This window comes from Solea solea, chromosome 5, assembly GCF_958295425.1.
Source record: "Solea solea chromosome 5, fSolSol10.1, whole genome shotgun sequence".
NCBI classification, from domain to species: domain Eukaryota; kingdom Metazoa; phylum Chordata; class Actinopteri; order Pleuronectiformes; family Soleidae; genus Solea; species Solea solea.
Window position 1 is genome coordinate 19565953 of NC_081138.1, and position 19306 is coordinate 19585258.

Genomic DNA, 19306 nt, shown 5'->3' on the forward strand with positions numbered 1-19306 from the left:
GGAGTCCAGAGGAGTGGGATTAAGAAACTCTGCTCTAATGGAGTGCAACTGGTTAAATGATCCACTTACTCGCTTTTACTTTATTCACCATAACCACCAAAGGAATAAAGTTTGCAAGATGACAACTGGAGAAATTAGCTCCTGGGATTGAATGCCAATCATTCCATCTCCACGTCAGCTGAGCAAACAATATGCAGCTGCAAATTAACGTTTGAATGTTTTTTGTTAGATTTGAAGTCTGTGTCACACTGATTAACCGTGAAGTTTACTGCATTATAACATCAGCTCAGCACAAAACCTTTGTCACAAAGAAAGAACAAAATCTTTTTTTAATCTTCCTCCTTTTATTTTTTTCCTTACCAGATTACTGTTCAGATGATTAAAAAAAAAAAAAAACAAAGAAAAAAAAGAAAATTATAAATGTATTATAATACAGGTTTATTCTTTGGATTGCAGCATTGAATTACACAAAACCAAGTTAATCAAAACCCAAACTTGTGCTCAGATGGTTCATTTTCTTATAGAAGTTTTGCTTTGAGCACATATATGTATGTATATATATATATATATACACACACACATACGTACATACATACTCTGAACGTCCACACCGTTATGACAAATCCACTCCACAGAATCAATAACTGATCAATGATTAGTAAGAACGATTTGAGATACATTTATTACGTTTTATTTTTTTTTAATGGCTGACTGTGGGGACTGGAATTATTATTATTGATTTATTTTATTATACTTCACTAGCACCAGACTGTCCCCTTCAGCTTCTGTTATTCCACAGCTCAGTGTCTTATGGCTGCAGGTTCCCGGGATGAAACACTGACATCAACTGGCCTCAAATGCACCAAGAGGAGCAGCTGTATCTGAAATGGACTGGAGCGCAAAAAAAGAAGCTATAAAGAAAAAGGCTGTGTTGCATCCAGCCACTTAAAAACAGCCAAGTATTGCTTGCTTGTTTGTTTTTTTCTGAGGACACACTGGGTGCAGTCAAGTAGTGAAGCAGGTACAACTCATTTCAGCTGAAAGGCCTTAGGGATGAAGTTGGCATCACAATCTGGACGACGACCAAGACCAGGGACAGAGGTAGAGTAACCAGCTGAGGACGCGCTACAGAGGACATTGCTCTTTTTTTTCAGTCTGAAATAAAGGTTGTAAAAGGTCTGATCTGGTCCAAAGTGAGCCGAGGCGGTCAGGAATGCAGTTGTAGGGCAGTGGACGGTTGCAGTTTTCTGCTTATAACGCATTAAAAAGGTAGAGTGTGTAAAGTTTAGCAACATTTATTGGTGAAGTCGGATGTTGCAGCTGAATACTAAAGTGTGTTGGAGAATCTGTGTAGCCTTCAGTTAGCATCAAAACTTGGTTAGATGTTTAGTGTGTCCTTCCTGAACTGGCTCCTAATATAAATATAAAACAATTATACAACCAGATGATTGTACACTTACATATATATATAATACATTTTGCACACTGGAACTTTAAGTCTCCTGTGTGGAATGATGCAAGTTAGAGTTGCCACCAGGGGGCGACATAATGGCTCTCATTTAAAGATTATCATCTCTCTTTCATAGAACTCTTTTGACCAAAACACTCAAATCTAAGTAATAGATAACACTTTTTTCTTTATATTTTTTTTTAATGTGACCATTTTATTTTAACCAGAGGGAGTTTTTTATGGTTTAGGAAATGCTCTCTTAAAAAAAACAAACATCTTTTTTACAGAATGTGAGAGCTGGGATAATTCCTGCTGAAACCAGCCATGTTCCCGTTCGAAGGCCACAGTGAGGCAGGGAGCAAGACATGTTGCTCCAGACCACTGGTCCCATAGTCGGCACACAGCTGCAGGAAATGCAAACAGGAGGTGAAGGCGACAAAGATAATTATGGGACCAACAGAAGACAAGAAACCAACAACAGTAAAACAGCAATAAAAAGAAAGAAACCTTTTGAGGGTCCGAGGATTCCGATATGATGAATTACTGAGCAGGAATACACTCGGACAATCACGTCAATAAAAGAACAGGATGTGGTTCTGGTAGTTGATACGGTCATGTTGAAGAATACTGTTAATGGCTTTGGACGAATCTCTACAGTGGAAGAGATGGACACCATGGAAATGAAGAACATTATTACTAGTTTTCTTTTCTCTCATGTGCACCATCGCATTTTCCATCTAATATCAGCGTCACACTTCGCCTGATGAACTGATGCTGCAAACTGTGGAGAGTAACAGAGAGGGGAGGTGTGCTAGAAGAAGACTAGTGTCTCTGTCATCACTACATTTGAGCTGAGCTGGATCATCCATTTACATTAAAAAGGCAGATGAGCAGTGAGTGGAGGAACGTAGGTGAAGAAAACTGCTCTGAGAAGTGAAAACAGTGCAGCTGAAAGAAAAACAGGTAGCTTGAGAATTTTCAAAAAAAAAAAAAAATAGATGCATTTTCTTCCTACATTTACAAGTGTTCAAAAACAGGAACTCTTTTAATTTCCTCTGAAGTCTTTTGTGCAAATTAACTGAAGCACTGATATTAAAATAGTGTGAGGAAGATAGGCAGTCACATGATTATAGAGGCACAACAACGTAAAAAGGAAGCCTGAAGTGATCTCAAACCCCTTAAAACAGTGTGTGAGCAGAGACCAGGACAGGACAGGAGAGTCCACCGGCCACACAGAGACACGAGGAGGAGAACGTTGCTCACTCCACGCTTCATGAGTGAAGGTGCAGCTGGTGGTCGTTTCCCGTCGTGTCAAGGGCTCGCCGACACTGAAACAAAAGCCAGCTCCAACACACAGACACACAAACACACACACACCACACCACAACACAGGAAACTTTACTCCCTCTCTTCATTACCACATGACTATTATGAACCACATTTTCTTTCTTTAATGGTCCAGTTCAGGCCTGGTATGAACATCAGTCCTGAGAGACCTGATCACAAGTGGACACCAATGTCATGTATGTTGGTGTGTCCTTATATTTTCGGTCTCTTTAGGACCCTTTCTGGCATAAACAGTAGTCCTCGTGAAGACAAAACCCCAGTCCTAATGAGACATCTGGTTAAGTTCAGGGCTAAGATTTAAATAGTAGTTAGGTTAAGGTTAGGCATTAACTGGTTAGGGACACTACTACAGTGCTCAGCGTAAATGAGTACACCCCCTTCGAAAGGTACCATTTTAAACAATATCTCAATGAAAACAAAAACAATTTCCAAAATGTTGACAAGACTAAGTATTATTTAACATCTGTTTAACTTATAACATGAAAGTAAGGTTAATAATATAACTTAGAGAACAAAATTTATAGTTTTACTCAAATTGGGGTGATGCAAAAATGAGTACACCCCACTGAAAGTCTCTGGAGCAAGGCTAAATTTTAGACTACAAATGTCCAATTTCACAATAATCAACCACAGGTGAGTCTAATTATTCATCACACAGGTGTCCAGCAGACAGTTGACTATAAACCCCTTCCCATATCATGTTGTTAGCAATGGCACCACATGGAAGAGAAATGTCTCAAGACCTGAGAAAGAAAATAATTTCTTTACACCGCAAAGGTGAAGGCTACAAGAAGATCAGCAAAGCTTTACTTATCAGTCAGAATACTGAAGCAAAAGTGGTAGAAAAATTTAAAAAAGATGGAACTGCAACCATCTCACAGAGACGTCCAGGTCGTCCACGGAAGTTAACACCTCGACAGGAGCGTCTCCTGATGAGAAGGGTCAAAGAAAATCATCATGCAAGTTCACTGCAGTTATCCAAGGAAGTAGAAAGCCAAACTGGGGTGACTATTTCCTGTGACACAATATGGCATACACTGCAGAGGAATGGCATGCATGGGTGCCGTCCCAACGGAAGCCTCTCCTAAAGCCCAGGCACATAAAAGCCCGCCTAGAGTTTGCCAGGGCCCATGCTGACAAAGATGAAGACTACTGGGACTCTGTACTTTGGAGTGATGAGACCAAGATAAATGTTTTTGGAACTGATGGCTTCAAAACTGTATGGCGTCGCAAAGGTGAGGAATTCAAAGAAAAATGCATGGTGCCTACAGTGAAACATGGTGGTGACAGTGTCCTTATGTGGGGCTGCATGAGTGCTGCTGGTGTCTTGGAGCTGCGTTTCATTGATGGCATCATGAATTCACAGATGTTTTGCTCTATACTGAAAGAAAAGATGCTACCATCACTCAGTGCCTTTGGCATTGTCCACTTTTCCAACATGACAATGATCCTAAACGCACATCTAAGGCCACTGTTGGATTTCTGAAGAAGAACAGGGTAAAAGTGATTCAGTGGCCAAGTATGTCTCCTGATCTGAACCCAATTGAACACCTATGGGGAATTCTGAAGAGTTGAGGATCACTCTCCATCCAGCATCCAGTCTCTAAAAGAGATAATTCTTGAATGGAAAAAGATTGATGTAGCAAAATGTTTCCAACTTGTTAATTCCATGCCTAGAAGACTTGATGCTGTCATTAAAAATCATGGAGGCCATACAAAGTACTAGATTTAGTAGTTTTTGTTGTGGGGTGTACTCATTTTTGCATCGCCCTTATTTCAGTAAAACTGAAAAATTTGTAATCTAAGTTATGTTATTGACCTTACTTTCATGTTATAAGTTTAACAGATGTTATATAAACTTATATATATTCAACATTTTGAAAATAGTTTTTGTGTTCATTGAGATATTGTTTAAAATGGTACTTTTCAAAGGGGGTGTACTCATTTACGCTGAGCACTGTATGTTTAGCCTGTCTGAAGGAATGGAGATCAATGCTGTGTCCTTAAAAGGACAGCTGTGCAAACCTGTCGTCTCTGTGCAGTTGACGGGGAGAAATAAAAATGTTGTTTTATCCATTATCAAAAGACATGATGTGTTGATCAGCAGTGATTAGGAGTAAAAAAGACTGTTACACTGCCGTTTTAGCTAAGAAGGTGGTCAGTAATCTGTCCTATGGATGAATTGTATTCAGGCATTCTCACAAATGTGATCAAATTTGTGATCGAACCTGACATAACAATCCTAGGCATTCAGGACTGATTCAGACCATGATCTGCACATGTAATCTGATTACACAGGACGGATGTTAACACCAGGTCTGAATGGAGCCTAAGAATGTGACCTACATACCACTTGACAACCTGCCCACCAATAACAGACCAGACAGCCACCAACAGTAACCCAACCAATCAGAGAACTGGTCATGCAAACACAAACAATCAGTAGGATATTGTATCATGCCGTCTTCTCGTCTCATACTTCCAACTTTACAGTTTCCTCCTTCCTCTTTAAAAAAAAAAACAAAAAAAATCTATGCAGAAAATGCTCCACACTCAAGGCTCACAGAAACAAAGTGCCTCATTTTCAAAAATCTACCACTTCATTATAAATATATTGGTCACTAAACCAAAAGCGCTGTCATTAGTTTCTCCGTCTGGGATAAAGACAACAAACTAGTGACTCCAATCTAGAATACAGTTCAGATAAATCAACCGATCCGTTTACAGGTTAAAATTCACAAATGCTAATAGCAGCAATTTTCATAAAATCATTTGTGCAATATTCATTCAAATAAAAAGGCTTTATCAATGTTTATGCGATAAAGGCATGTGTACAACCACTTTAAATATAAATAGTAAAGTCACGCTTCCCGAATCAAGAAACAAGAGGAACAAAACAAAAAGATACGTTGAATAAAATGATAAAGTCTGGACATGCTCTGTGCTTTTACATGCACACTTATTCCCCATAATGTATTCATATGAATCATCTTAAACAGCAAAAATCGTGAGACACTTTTGTCCACTATAATCAAGGTTACCATAGAAACAGTCAACCCACGACAAACACCAGATTCTGTCAGCAAACACAATCAGGTTTGTTGTGATGAGTATATGAACCTTGCCTGGCTGCTGTTAAAATATCCCAAATAATGTTAAAATAATAATAATGATGTTCTACCACTGATCAGCTCACCAGCGCATGCTCCTGCTCACGAGTGGCTCCATAAAACTAGGAAAGTTGTGAGAGACAGATTAACGAATCAAGAAACAAAGCAGCATAGGCCGAGATATCCTAATTTATAGTTACTGCTGAGTCGAGCTCTTGTCCCTTTAGATCCCAACCGTCCACGTCTTTTATTGCCTGCCGTCTTCATGCAGTAACCTAACGGTTACTTTCTCAGACGTGACAAAGCGTTTCTAGAGCCACACAAGACACTGCACAGCACTGTTTACAGAGGTGCCCAAATGCTGCAGTGGCCCTTTAACTAATGGAAAGATTTTATAAGCACACAGGCTGCTGCGTCTACATTCTTAAGAAATGAGGTGTGCTGTGGTGAATTGCCACCGCTTTTCCAAAGTTCATTATGAAAATGGTCAAGTCGTGATTAAAAATAAAATAATAATAATCCCAAAGTCTGTCTCATGATCGTCCTCATGTTGTCCAGCACAAGCAAGAAAAGTGTAACCAGTCCAAACTGCTTTTGTATTAAATACTTTCCCAGAATGTACTCCTCAGCTCATTCTCCCAGTTGTGCGAGTCGTAATGAAATAAAAGTTAAAAACTAAACCCACATTAAATGCATAGATGCAAATCCACTTTTCAATTCCCAACAAATTCTGTGTGTCTGCCTCACTTTCTTTTACTCAACACACACCTGCCTATTTCCACCAACACATCAGCGGACTATAACTTTATAGACAGCGCCCCCGGTGTCAGGAGACAACCACATACGACAACAGCCACCATGTGTCAACACGTCGCCTTCCTCTGTGTTTCATCATCTCATGACCACAGACACGTTAGTCACATACAGAAGCTTCTTCTCCAGTGCAAAATCAACTTTTAAAGCCTCTCAGTACAAACCAACTTGCTCCCATAGTGGCTTTGTCCAGCGAGGACATACGTTTTCCTGCTCTACACATCTCATCTTTAACACCAACACGACTGTGACAACATGAACTTGTGCATACACGTCAATACTGTACAACATTTACAAATACACACACACACAAACACAAACACACCCATCCTTACCATTTCCCCTCTACAGTCCCTGAGATCACTTCACACTTAGCACAAGGCATTTTCCTCAACACAAACACAGCCAACAGAAATTAAATACACACAACAAATGCAAACCAAGCCATGGTGAAGGCACATTTTGGGAGAATCTATCTTCATAAGAAAAGAAACGGAGGGTCAGAGAGGGAGAGATGAGTGTCGGGCAGTCTGCATCGCAGGAGAAAGTTTGAATCCCTGCGTGTCAACAGACCAAAATCAGAGGTGTCATACTGTCTGTCTGCGGTGTATTATTTACTCTACCAGACAGCGCCAACTCTCCAAACATGACAGCGCCTGCTTCATTCACTCAGCAGTCGTCCCACTGACCACCATTAATCTAAGGTCATCTTCCCACGTGATTACCAGTCCTTCCATGGACATCAATATACTTTCATCAACTAACTACCATTCATTCTCACCAGTCTCTTTACTGTCCTTAATCTAGTATCCATCCATTGACTGTGAATGGATGTTGTGAGTGTATTTTCCTAACAAAAGGAAGCTTGGCAGTAAGTCAGTTCTGATGTGTTAGCCTGTTGCATAGCTCAGAGAAGGAGGAGGAGGAGGAAGAAGGAAGGCTGAATGGAGTTCATCTCTTGGATCAAGCTCAGAATTCTTGTGTCTCAACTGCTCCATGACTTGCGGTTCTCCACTCTTCGTGCAACAATGGCTTCTCCTCGCAGGACAGGGACGTGAGCAGGAGCGGCAAAATCCCCCGTTTGTCGACTGGTCCGGTCGCAACAGGACAGGCGGTCCGGGCGAACCAGCACCCCGTACCCAGGTTTACAGTGGAAATATCGATGGCCTCCGACTGAACCGTCATTCTTACCTTGAGGAAGAGAACAGTAAATATATTGTCAGTGCTGATCAAAAGTTATTGACATTATGTTTGTTTTTAAATCTGCAATTTGGTTGAGCTGGCCCTTTAAGTTATTGTACCTACCTACAGGAGTGTCCAGCTCCACCCCCACCCACACTCCTTCGGCAAACTGTGTCAGTCCCATGTAGCGCACTGTGCCAGCCTTATTACTGCCTACTGTAACATATGCACCGTCTCTCAGCCAATCAGGCAGTACATCGTCATGGTTACGCTCTTCCTCATCCAGAACGATCTCCAGCCGTTCATACACTTCTCCTCCTACTTCTGAGTTTACCAGCCTCTGTTTGGAGAAGGATTTTTCTGCAGTGACGCTGTTGTGATTAGTCGAGCTGTTCGAAGAGGGTGGAAGGGCGGCGGCCATCCTGGCAGCACACTGAGAAGAAGGAGAGGTCACAACATCGTTCCTGTCAGCACCGGGCTGCTGCTGGGGGTTTAAGGGTAACGTAGTCTCAGCAGCCAGGAGGGAGGAAGACGAAGAGGAGGGTTGGAGAACATCGGACAGAGTAACTGTCGAAACACTAGTGGAGAAGTAGCCACTTGACGACTGGCTGAGGGGGCTGAGGGGGGTGGTGTCATGCGGATCATGCACAGGAAGAGGAGGGACTTCTGGGAAATCTGCCCGCCTGTCTTTGGTCAGAGGCTGCAGAGAGGCAGTGTACAGGAGACCAACAGTTGTCACAGGTGCAGGGGGACAGATGAGAACATGCAGACAAGGCAAAACAAACAAAAATTATAATAATCAGCACCAATATTCAACTTTCTCACAATTACTACAATCAATAGGAAGCAGTGTAACAAAGTTCTGTTATGTGTATGCATTTTTTGTTGGGCCTTTTCAATCATCTGATAACACTTTTAGTCTTAAGAGCTAAGGTGGAACCAGAACTACAAAAGAACACAAATTGTTCAAAAAGAGATACACTACAATACAACACTAATTTAAAATGACAAATAAATAAAAATCCACCCTGCTGTGGCATCAAACAACAGAAGATTTTGTTTAAGTTCAAAGAAGTCCAGAGGTTAACCGGAGGGAGGAAGGGGCAAAGTCTTACCGTCTCTGTCTTGGCTCGGTTTTCGTCTCCTGATGTCACAATGCGAGGCACATGCTGCTGGGTAATGACAAACAAGTCAGGACAAGAAGGGGCATATGTGTGCGTGCATTCACATTTAAGGGCTAATTCATGCTGCCATTATATATGAAAAGAGATGTGTCCATTTCAAATTATGAAACTGCCACTACCAACATACAGTACTTCTGTGAGTCCTTTATATTGCATGGTTGTTGGCCAAAACATGAATTTACATCCACAAGAGTGCAGTGAGTGTCAAGTTTCTTACAACAAACATGGTGTATAGACAATGTTTATATCAGCCGAATATGACACAAATACCACAGTTTCTGTACCTGTTTCAAAGTAAAAGCATTCTGCTATTTGAGTTCCTAGAAACAATTTCATCAAGATCTTTACTGTGAAATATTTGCAGGACAATTGGATGCGTGATTCATACTTAAGAGTCCTGGTACTTCGTTAAGAGGTATATTAAGTTATTATTATATTATGTATTGCACATAATTTAAAGGCAAACAATTATGAAAAACATAGCAGCATGAGCACAGCAGACACTCCCAATGTAAACGCAACGCAGCATTCATGTATTGCACACATATCTAGTGGGGTGTTAGATTTCAGGAGATGTACACATATATGGATTAAATGCATGGGCAAAAGACTTAGTAGTAACACTGATCATTAAAAAGCTTTAAACACATTAAAATAAAGCTAAAAAAAAATAAAAAAATATTAAGCACCTCTCTTAAGAGCACCTTGACAATAACTGTTAAGAAGAGAGAAAAGGTTTGTGCTGACCTGCTGACTGTGCGGCGATGGTCTCAGCTCCTTTTTATCATCTCTCACTGGAAACAGAGACTTGAGCAGTTTTGGCATTTGAGGAACCAGCGCCTTAACTGAAAGATAAGAGGCAGCAAGTCCTAAACGACCTGGGGGAGGGGGGGTAGGCAAGAGATAGGAGGAAGCAGAAGAGAGGAAGGAAACAAGAAGTGGTGTGGGAGGTAGAGGAGGTGTAAAAGATTAAGGCAGGAAGTTGAAAGCGAGTCCAGGAGATGGTAAAATCCCAAAACACAGCGATAGACTGACAGAGCATATGTCAGCTAGCACAGGTGGAGATGATTGGTTTAGCCCATAAAATCAAAACAATCAATGAAGCGAGAGACAGAAAACTGATCAACTTAGAACAGAGTCAATCTACAGTGACATGACTTCTGACTAACATGGAAATGAAATCATTAGAGAAAAATAAGATCTATCAGACAATTAAATAATAAGCAATGAAAATGAGGAAAGAAGGGACAGTGGTTCACATGGAATCAGAAATAGAACAAAAATTACACCAAAAGGATAAGGCAAGAGGAAAGACACATTAAAGAATCAGTATGGAGACATAAACAATCAAATGAGGGAAGGTGCATCATTACCCGTTTTGTACAGGAAACCCAATTTGTTTTGCACATTGTTGAAAGAATGAGAGATACTATGAAAATGTGTATTACTTTATAGTAATACTTTAGTTTATACTTTATAGGAATAATGAATGTAAGCTATATTTATTGCCAATCTGTAACCAACCCCATTTGTTTTGTGCAAGTACAAAGTGGGACTACTCCCCGTTACTGCTACTGACACTTGTGGACTGACTACTAACACTAAAAATAACATAAAAAATCTGTATTCTATTTTACAAGATACCGATGTAAGCTATTTTTATTGTTAGGCGTTATGGCAAAAGTGGAATGGAAAAGCAAAAACGCAGAGCCAAGTTGTGCTAGAACTGTATAATGGAAACTAAAACGTAATGATATGGAAACATCAAGAAGAGGAAAAAACTGGAGAAGAGGGTCTCAAAACATAAGTGATTGATTTGACAGAAGGAATTAATTAAGAAGGGAAAAGAGAGGAGAGTAATAGAATGGATAAGAAAGGGAGATGGCGTAGTATGGAAGAGGGGAGGGGTTTATGGAGGAGAGAAGTAGAGGTAGAGGGAATAAAGAGAGGAAAGTTTACCTTGCTCTGGTTCCTGATTCTGTGGAGGGGTCATAGTGATGGCTGTGGCGGAGGAAGAAGGGGAAGTGGAGTAGGTGGAAGGAGAGGAGGCGGGGCGAGGGAGGGTGCGGTGAAACTGAGAAGGCATGAAGATATCCTGCTGACTCTCCCATCGACCCTATGGAGAAGATGAGCAGAAAGAAAATGAAACCAGAGCTAAAAAAAAAAAAAAAAAAAAAAGTGTAGTGATCTACAGCATATCTTTACATATATCAACATTTTGAGAAAGTGCATTACTTTATCATCCAGCAGGCAGGTTGTGGACAAGTCTTGTCTACTTCCAGACATCTAAAGAGAGACAGAGAGATAATATTTCAACATACAGTATATGCACCACCATCTCACAGTAGAGGGCAATGGTTACCAAACTTTTTCTAAAGGGAAGACTAACATTCTTTTTCATTTTACACCGCCCCCTATGTGGCGCACCCCGTGGTTTAAGAACCACTAGTTTAAGGCAATGGTATTGTATTAGTCTTTTACCCGGTTGACAGAGGGAGAGCTTAGGCTTCTTCTGTTGCTCCGCCCTCTGCTCACCAGCTGCTCCTTCACTGCCACCTCCTAAACACAAACACAGACACCCACAAATTAAAGTACTTGCATATTTTGAAAAAACTGAGACTGTTAAATTGTATTTATATCAGTTTCTCCTTCTACCTGTCTCAGTCTGTCCAGAGTCAGGATGTTCTCCAGACTCATGACACTTCGGAGGTATTTCTCAATGGCAGCCTCGTCATCACCTGACTGGCTGTTGTGTGCACTGGCAGCGAGTCGGGCCAACATCTCCCTGTCCTCTGATCCAGGGGCATCCTGACAGAACAGGACATTAAGATTTCAAAGCTCAGTAATACAAGCTGCTGCTGCTGATCAGAGAACTGCATTTGATGTCCTCACCCCTGGGATGTTGGAGACCACCTCAAATGTGACCCCACAGCCTGGTATGGTGCTGCGGGTGGACATCCTTCTGAGAAAGTTGTGGGCAAACCCCTGGCGGCCAGGGTTTATATTGACGCAGATTCTCTTCCTCAGGACGAGCTGCATGTCAGCAGGATGGCTGAGCTGAACAACTACTCTGACTGTCAAGTACACCCGGTGCTCAGGCCACGCTCCTCCACGACTGAGCTGGGGACATTCGTGGACAGTGGAGTCCCATGATGCCTCTGCTTTCACCTGAGGGGTAAACAAATGATTGGTGAATAAACCTGTTTTATACATATAATTGTTTCCTTGCTGAATATCTGGAGATTAGAGTGGACGTTTGACGAGCTCTCAGTTTTTTTTTAAATAACCCTCAGTTGGGCAATTCATAAAATTCTGGACCCTTTTAAGAGTGAATGTGTAACTTTTTAATATAAGCAAATATATGTATTGTCAGACAAGTTCACATGATGCTGATTAAAGCCCATCATCTTAACACTACTCTATCTGTGTTTCTTCATACAGCGGCATTTAGATCTTGTGTCACCTGTTATGTAAGCCGTTAACAAGGACCAAACAGATGCACAATAATAACATCAACAACAACATGATGTTGTTGTTGATGTCATGTGTTCATCCATTTGCTTTATTTTTCTGTCAACAGCATTGCACACAATTTTACAACAGTTTCTAAAATATTAGTTATCTTTACTGACTCACAAGCTACAATCATAAAGGTGTCTGCCAAGTGCAGCTGCAAAAACAGAGTCATATCACTGACCAACTGAATGTCATCATGTGATAAAAAGAAGAGTTAACTGCAAAGACCAAGGATTTGGTGTCAAAGTAAAAAGCAAAAACTCCAATTTGGCAACATTTTAGGTTTAACCTGATGCCAAAATGGGAACCTGATAATGTTGATGAGGCAATCTGTAAAATCTGTCTGAAGAAGGTGATGGCATCTCAAGGTAACAGTTATTCAGCTCACACCTTGAAGTGCCTGCAGCCAAATCTAACATAGATCAAAAGAGCTCTACAGATACTGAAATGTCTAGTTTGTTTGTTGGAATCTGTGACAGAAGTGGTGCCACAAGTTTATTACCCAGTCAGAACATTTCTGCACAGAAGCATCCTTAATCCTCACCTCTCCATCATAGTGTTTGACAATTTGCAGGTCAAAGAAGTCATCCTCGTCTTCTCCATTCAGAGTTGCATCCCATCCTCCAGCGTCAGGAACTTCAAACTGGTCTTGAGAGCTGAGGTCATCAGCTGAAGAAACGGTCAAAAAATAACATCAGTCACAAAGTTGACTTGATTTGACCAAGCACAATTTTTTTCCAGTGAAAATGAGAATCCATCTGCTTCACAACAGAGATCACAGTACAATCATGAAGTTACATGGATCAGAATGAAATGTCATACGTTTAAGGTTCAGGAAGATGACAGGAATATGAGTCTCCATGCCTGGCAGAGGAACCCTGTGAACGGACACAAAATGTTTATTTGTCTGTGACTTTGTGTCTCCATGTCAGAACAATCACAGGGAAACCATTTACAAAGCAGAGATGGAAGCACTTCCTGTAAAGTGTCCTACCATTCAGCAGGTGCTCCGGGGATGCCACTGCCAGCAGAGGGCACCATGACAGCATTTCTTTCTTCTGTCAGAGTCAAGCGCCACTCCAGCAGCTGAGCCTCTCTCTCCATGTCATCCTCTGTCTTTTCTGTGCACACAACACTCAAAACTTTTAACAACTCCTTAACTAAAATCACCAGAATTTTAAGTTATAAAATTTGGAAGACACCTGCATGCTTCGCACCTCTGTGACCATGAGAGTTAAGATTTATAAGTTTTGGAATGTTTGAATGTATGGCGAGTTTCTAAATGTCCAGTAGACTGAGGTGCATTTGCGTGTTACCTGATTTGCTGACCAAGCTCTGTAGGTGCTGGTCGAGGTATTCCTGTCTCTTGGTGAGAGCAGCAAGCCACTGCCTGCGCAGACGTTCCAGATCTCTTTCCTGTCCAATAAATGAGTCAGTTAATCATCTCTGGCTTCTGTTCTGCTGCAGTTCAGTTGTGGGCTTACTATAGTAGAAATCAGACTTGTATTCTACCTGATAACTGTCCATCTCATCTGCTTCCTGGTTTGCTGTAACAGTTCTGATTTCCACACAGCCTACTGACACTGCAAGCACTATCTCTGATATCAGAGGCATGGTGCCTGAGTCTTGAACTGAACGCACATCTATCTGGATCCGCCTTGACTGACCCTAGAGATGGGAAGATAGGAAATTAGTAAGAAAACATTTAGAACACCTAGAAGTTGGTTTTGACACGAACAAATTTGCATTGCTATGTTCTCAACAACCTTAAATAATAAAGCAATACTGGCTAATACAATTTCATAAAAAATAAAACATTAATATTGCATGCATTTTTTTTCATAATGAGTTACACCACACAATGCAAACTGGGCAGTTTCGGATTAGAGGTTTTAAACTCTAGTCAGGATGGTGGAAATAATGCACCAACATGCTGTTCACCAACCACTAATCGGCAGTTAAAAACTGAATTCTAATATAGTTTATCCAAATCCGACACAAATGTCAGCTGATTGTATTGTAAAGTATGTTTGCTAGTTCCACCTACTGTGGCCCTGTTACTGTGTCATACATACCTGCCGAAGCTGGAATATTCCTCCAGTCTGTACATCTCTAGCTGGAACCACTTCTACTGGGACAAAGTCTCCGTTCTCATTTATCTCCAGGATTTGAATCCACAGTTCCAGACGACGTGTTACCTCACTCCATCTGCCACAACAAAAAAATGTCATCAGATGCTGGAAAGCTAGTGTTGTAAGCCACACAAAGGTGTGTGTGTGTGTGCCTACCTGTCTCGTAGTGTGCGTGTCTTGGCCTGGATGATGCTGAGGTCCCACAGCGCTGGGTTCCTCCCAGCATCTGCCTGCCTGTGTCCATAAACCTCGATGGCTACTGCTCCTTCTGTGAGGTACTCTATGAAGTCCTCAGACACCGACACTGCTAGTTCCTAAAGTATCCATACAGACCAGTGTCACTACTCACAACCTATTAATAATCACTCCCCATATTAGCTAGAAAAATATCTACACACGGTTAAGCCAACAATACACGTACACAACACTAGTGACAGGCTTTAAAAATGGTTGCTATTACTCTCTAAAAGATTATCCTCCTCCCCTCCCAGTGTTCACCTTGCAGCTATCAAACACCACCATGCAGTTTGGGTCCTTGGTGCTGGGTGATGAGGATGATGGGTCAACTTCAGGAGCAACGATGATTGGCTCAGACTGATCCCAGAAAGAGTACTGACAGAAGACAAAGTTGGACAGGTACTGGGGAAGACCAGTGGCCTGCAGGATCTTAATCTGGAGATGGTAAAGAGGTCAAAATGTCTTAACAACACTTAAGAGAAAATAAAGATGGAAAAGCTGGATTTGACTTTATACTGTATATTAAAAAGCAGCTCTAGAAATAAATCTACACTACTGAGCCAGATCTAAATGGGCTAATGAACTCCCCTCTGATTATCTATCCATCTTACCATGCATACAAGTTTACGATCCTCGATCTCACTGTCTTGGTTGTTGTCTGGTTCATCTCCTCCAGCCATGTTGTCCTCCAAGCCGCCTCCAACCCTCACCACCTCCACATGGAGACGCCCTGCAACCTGGCAACAGGGACAGGAGGGAAATACACAGAAAAGACGTTAAACCTGGTTACCATTTACTAATCCTTCTGTGTCATATATCTTTTAAAATAACATTTGTCTAATACATAATTATTGTTGTAACAACATTATGCTACTGCTACTTCTTTCTCCATTGATTTAATCAGACAGTCATTCAGGACTGGTGTCAGAGTAAATAGATGCAATATCTCAATAGTTAGATTTCCTAATTGATGTAACTGTTAAACTTTCTTCAGTTAGAATATGAGTAGAAAATGACAAAGGACTAAAAAAGGTAATGGGAATCTTGACGTGACTAAGACGTTTATGATATAGTGAGACAGAGGAATTAAATCTTTTATGTTTTTACTTTCTGTGTAATCCAACAACAGTAGTGTCTCCCTACCTCCCCCTTCTGGTTGATGATGGGAACTGCATACTGCATCTTGACGTCATAAAAAAGACAGGAAAGGAAGACGTTGGCAACGCCGATCAAACTGTGATTTTCCTGTTCGTCAAAGAAGGGGTCAGCCCGACGGAAATATGAACGCATCACCTGGACAAGACAAAAGGAGAACAGTTTAATATACTGCATGCTTTAGCATGACTTATTCACACATAAGTTGACATCAACAGCGGTTAGTCTCTACTGTTTGGTTTGTTTTCATTACATATTTAGTTATTTATGTCAAGCCAACTCACTGGGTTGTCATTGTCATGGAGGAGGTAATCTTGCCACTCTTGGTATAGCTCTCTCATGTCCACCAGACGGTTCTCCATCTTCTCCAAGCTCCAGATCTGTTTGCCTCGACAACGACGCCGAACCTGAATGGCTGGTTCACTGAGCACAGCATCCCTCTACACACACAAGCACACACAGACTTTTAGAATTAGAATTAGAAACATGACTTTTTTTTTAAACAGAAACTGGGAAACCAGCACAAAGGTATTCGTGTTTGTGTGACCTTGCGGTTTGCGTTGAGGTTGTCTGATGGGATCTGGAGAGTGACTCTGTACTCTGTGTGTCGTTCCAGCCCCTCAGCAATGAAACAGGCTTCCTGCACCAGGGTGTTTGCCCTCATTATCTGCTCCCTCAGTCTTCTCAGACTCCTCACCAACACCGCCTCTCTGCAGGAGGCATAAGTGAAGAAAATAAATGTTGAATTGGCTTATCAACACAACAAGCATGCACATACCACACTCACAGATAGTCTCACCTGTCCTCACTCCACTGCCTCAGTCTACTCTGAGCACTGGTTGAATGGCTCATCCCTCCCATGCTGAGTCTCTCCAGGCTGCGGTACTGCTGCCCTTGGCCTTGTTGGCCAGGTGCTAGTGTTCCAGAGTAGCCTGAGGACAGGCGGTCCGGGTTCAGTTTCTTGCGGAGCTGCTGGAGTTCCTGCTCATACATCTGCCTCTGACGCTCCAGAGCGGAGCGCTTCTCCTCTTCATGCTGTCTTTCAAGAGACTGGAGGACTGCCTGCATGGGGTCTGACAGAACACAACAGAGGAGAGTCAGAAAACAGACGCACAAGTATAAAACTATCTGATTCTCTTTATGGATTTCATGCACATTTCTTTTTTACCATTATTGCCGAGGGCTTTCATCATGACCTCTGTCTGGGCGAACTCATAAGAGAAGCTGACTTCACTGGACACTTCGCTAGCTGTGTCACCATCTGCATCCAGCTGTTCACTACTGCCACTTTTCTTCATCACACCCCCCTCACCCTCCTCATCCTCTGCTCCCCGTGACCGTCGCTTTGGCAGGTTTATCCTACAGAGAAAATATCAGATTTATTACCTCTGATCTTTAAAATTTCATGTTTTATTTGCTCAAAATTTAACATTTAATTAAGTAATGTGCATAAAAAAGCTGGGTGATCTTAGTAAAACTAAGAGAAGCCAAGAAAAATAAACTGCAGATTATTATAAAGGCATTTATGCTTATGTGGGACGTAAAATTTAATGAAACAAAAAACATCATGAAAATTCTTTAATTTTTTTTTTTTTTTTTAGCTATTTAGGGTTTGTATAAAGTTACCTGAAGAAGTGATTGTTGCCCCAAAAGATTCTGTCACCATGGTGAAGCTGCAGAGGGCTGGTTACTGGAGAACCATTTACACATGTCCTATAACAATTAAAAAACACACAAACAGTGAAATTATGAATTGGTGTTGGGTTGCGTTACACTTCCACCATAACAAAGACTTTCTTGCTTTGCCCCCACAGAACTCAGTTAGCTGCTCCACACATGAGCCTGGCACCATAATGCAACTTACCGAGCATTGCTGTAGGGGGTGAGGATAACGGCCTCTGCTGTAATGTCTATGATGCAGTGTTCTGCCTGGATACCCATCCCACACAGCTGGATGTCCTGCGAGTCTGCTGAGCCCACTTTTGTATGTTCCTAAGACACAATATCCAAGACATCATAAGATACTTTAAGATGAGAATTACACAATGTGACCAAGTCAGGTTTACAATCGTAATTCGAATTCATCTAACACCCAAATGCCAGTCATTAAATTTGGCCGAAATTTTGCTGATTAGTTATTTCAATTAAACATATATGACAGGTGAGATGTAAAGATTTATCGGCTAAATGGACAGGAAACTATGTCAAACACAGATGGTGAATGAAATTATACAAACTATGTAGAGTATGTACCTTCAGGTAGTACACCAGCAGTTCATTAAGAGCAGGATCAGCATTAAGGTTGACAAGAAAGCTTTTGTCTTCTCCAACTTTAATCCCTGAGGACTGAAGAGAAATACCCAGACTCTCTAGCTGCTTCTGACGCTCCTACAAACACACAAGGACACATTTAATTACATAGAGAGTAACCAAACATCAAAATGATTGTGAAAAAAAAGTTTTTTATCTGTCCTACCTGTGCAACCTCTTCAGTTTTGCGAAGCTTCTCCTCCCATGTAACGGTCATCTCTTGAATCAACTTCTCCGATTCTTCCAGACGGTCCTTCAGCTCTGGAGCCTTTAAAGACTGGAGACAGAAAAGAATACATGACAGCAGAGGAAAGTAAAGATTTTCACATGCTCATTTCTAACATTTCAATGACATCTCACCTCTGCTTGGGTCAGCTGTACTCGTAGTTTCTCTACTTCTTCTCGGAGCTCCCTGATGATGCGAGCGTTGGGATCTTCATTAACGACAGCATGGTTGACTATGCTCTTTGCTCTGTCGGCATAACGCAGTGTCGACAGTGTCTCCTCATAGTTGTCTGCTGCTGGACTCACAGTTGCAACCATCGCTGTGCGACTGTTCCCCCCCAGACAGTCCTGGAGAGAGATGCAGGCAACAAGAATGAGAAACACAATGGGATTCATTTACAAGAAAGAATTAAGAAGTTAAGAAGAAATTAAGAAGACGCACAAGAGAAAGATTTTCCTTCATCTATGACAGATGTGAGTAGGTTTAATGTGCATTTACCTTGAGCAGCCATGTCAGAACAGAGTCTCTGTAAGGGACAAACTTGTTCTTGTTCTTTGTGGTTCCCTGTTCAGCCAGTGCCGAGATCACCAGACCCAGGGTAGTCAGGGACCTGGCAGACACACACAGACGCACATGAAAAAAAT

At 41.5% G+C, this 19306-nt stretch overlaps 1 protein-coding gene across 7 annotated transcripts in view; it reads right to left on the minus strand.

Annotated features, from left to right (window-relative positions):
• Positions 1–4763: 4763 nt before the first annotated feature.
• Positions 4764–19306, minus strand: part of kif13ba (kinesin family member 13Ba) — a 36789-nt gene continuing 22246 nt past the window's right edge. For 4 of the 7 annotated variants that reach the window (XM_058629159.1, XM_058629156.1, XM_058629158.1 and 1 more), the window contains 29 exons: positions 19161–19272; positions 18797–19009; positions 18603–18713; positions 18380–18514; positions 17991–18118; positions 17753–17839; positions 17295–17485; positions 16926–17199; positions 16674–16836; positions 16411–16566; positions 16115–16264; positions 15583–15708; positions 15233–15406; positions 14891–15048; positions 14678–14810; positions 14115–14270; positions 13919–14018; positions 13597–13723; positions 13425–13480; positions 13147–13271; positions 11979–12254; positions 11742–11894; positions 11568–11645; positions 11322–11372; positions 11046–11202; positions 9834–9964; positions 9018–9074; positions 8026–8602; positions 4764–7911 (listed from right to left, as the gene is read on the minus strand). In XM_058629159.1, coding sequence (XP_058485142.1) covers positions 7706–7911; positions 8026–8602; positions 9018–9074; positions 9834–9964; positions 11046–11202; positions 11322–11372; positions 11568–11645; positions 11742–11894; positions 11979–12254; positions 13147–13271; positions 13425–13480; positions 13597–13723; positions 13919–14018; positions 14115–14270; positions 14678–14810; positions 14891–15048; positions 15233–15406; positions 15583–15708; positions 16115–16264; positions 16411–16566; positions 16674–16836; positions 16926–17199; positions 17295–17485; positions 17753–17839; positions 17991–18118; positions 18380–18514; positions 18603–18713; positions 18797–19009; positions 19161–19272 — 4561 coding nt within the window. In that variant the 3' untranslated portion in view covers positions 4764–7705. The remainder of the gene's footprint in view (positions 7912–8025; positions 8603–9017; positions 9075–9833; positions 9965–11045; positions 11203–11321; positions 11373–11567; positions 11646–11741; positions 11895–11978; positions 12255–13146; positions 13272–13424; positions 13481–13596; positions 13724–13918; positions 14019–14114; positions 14271–14677; positions 14811–14890; positions 15049–15232; positions 15407–15582; positions 15709–16114; positions 16265–16410; positions 16567–16673; positions 16837–16925; positions 17200–17294; positions 17486–17752; positions 17840–17990; positions 18119–18379; positions 18515–18602; positions 18714–18796; positions 19010–19160; positions 19273–19306) is intronic. The other 3 variants (XM_058629163.1, XM_058629162.1, XM_058629161.1) reach the window with 3 other exon arrangements.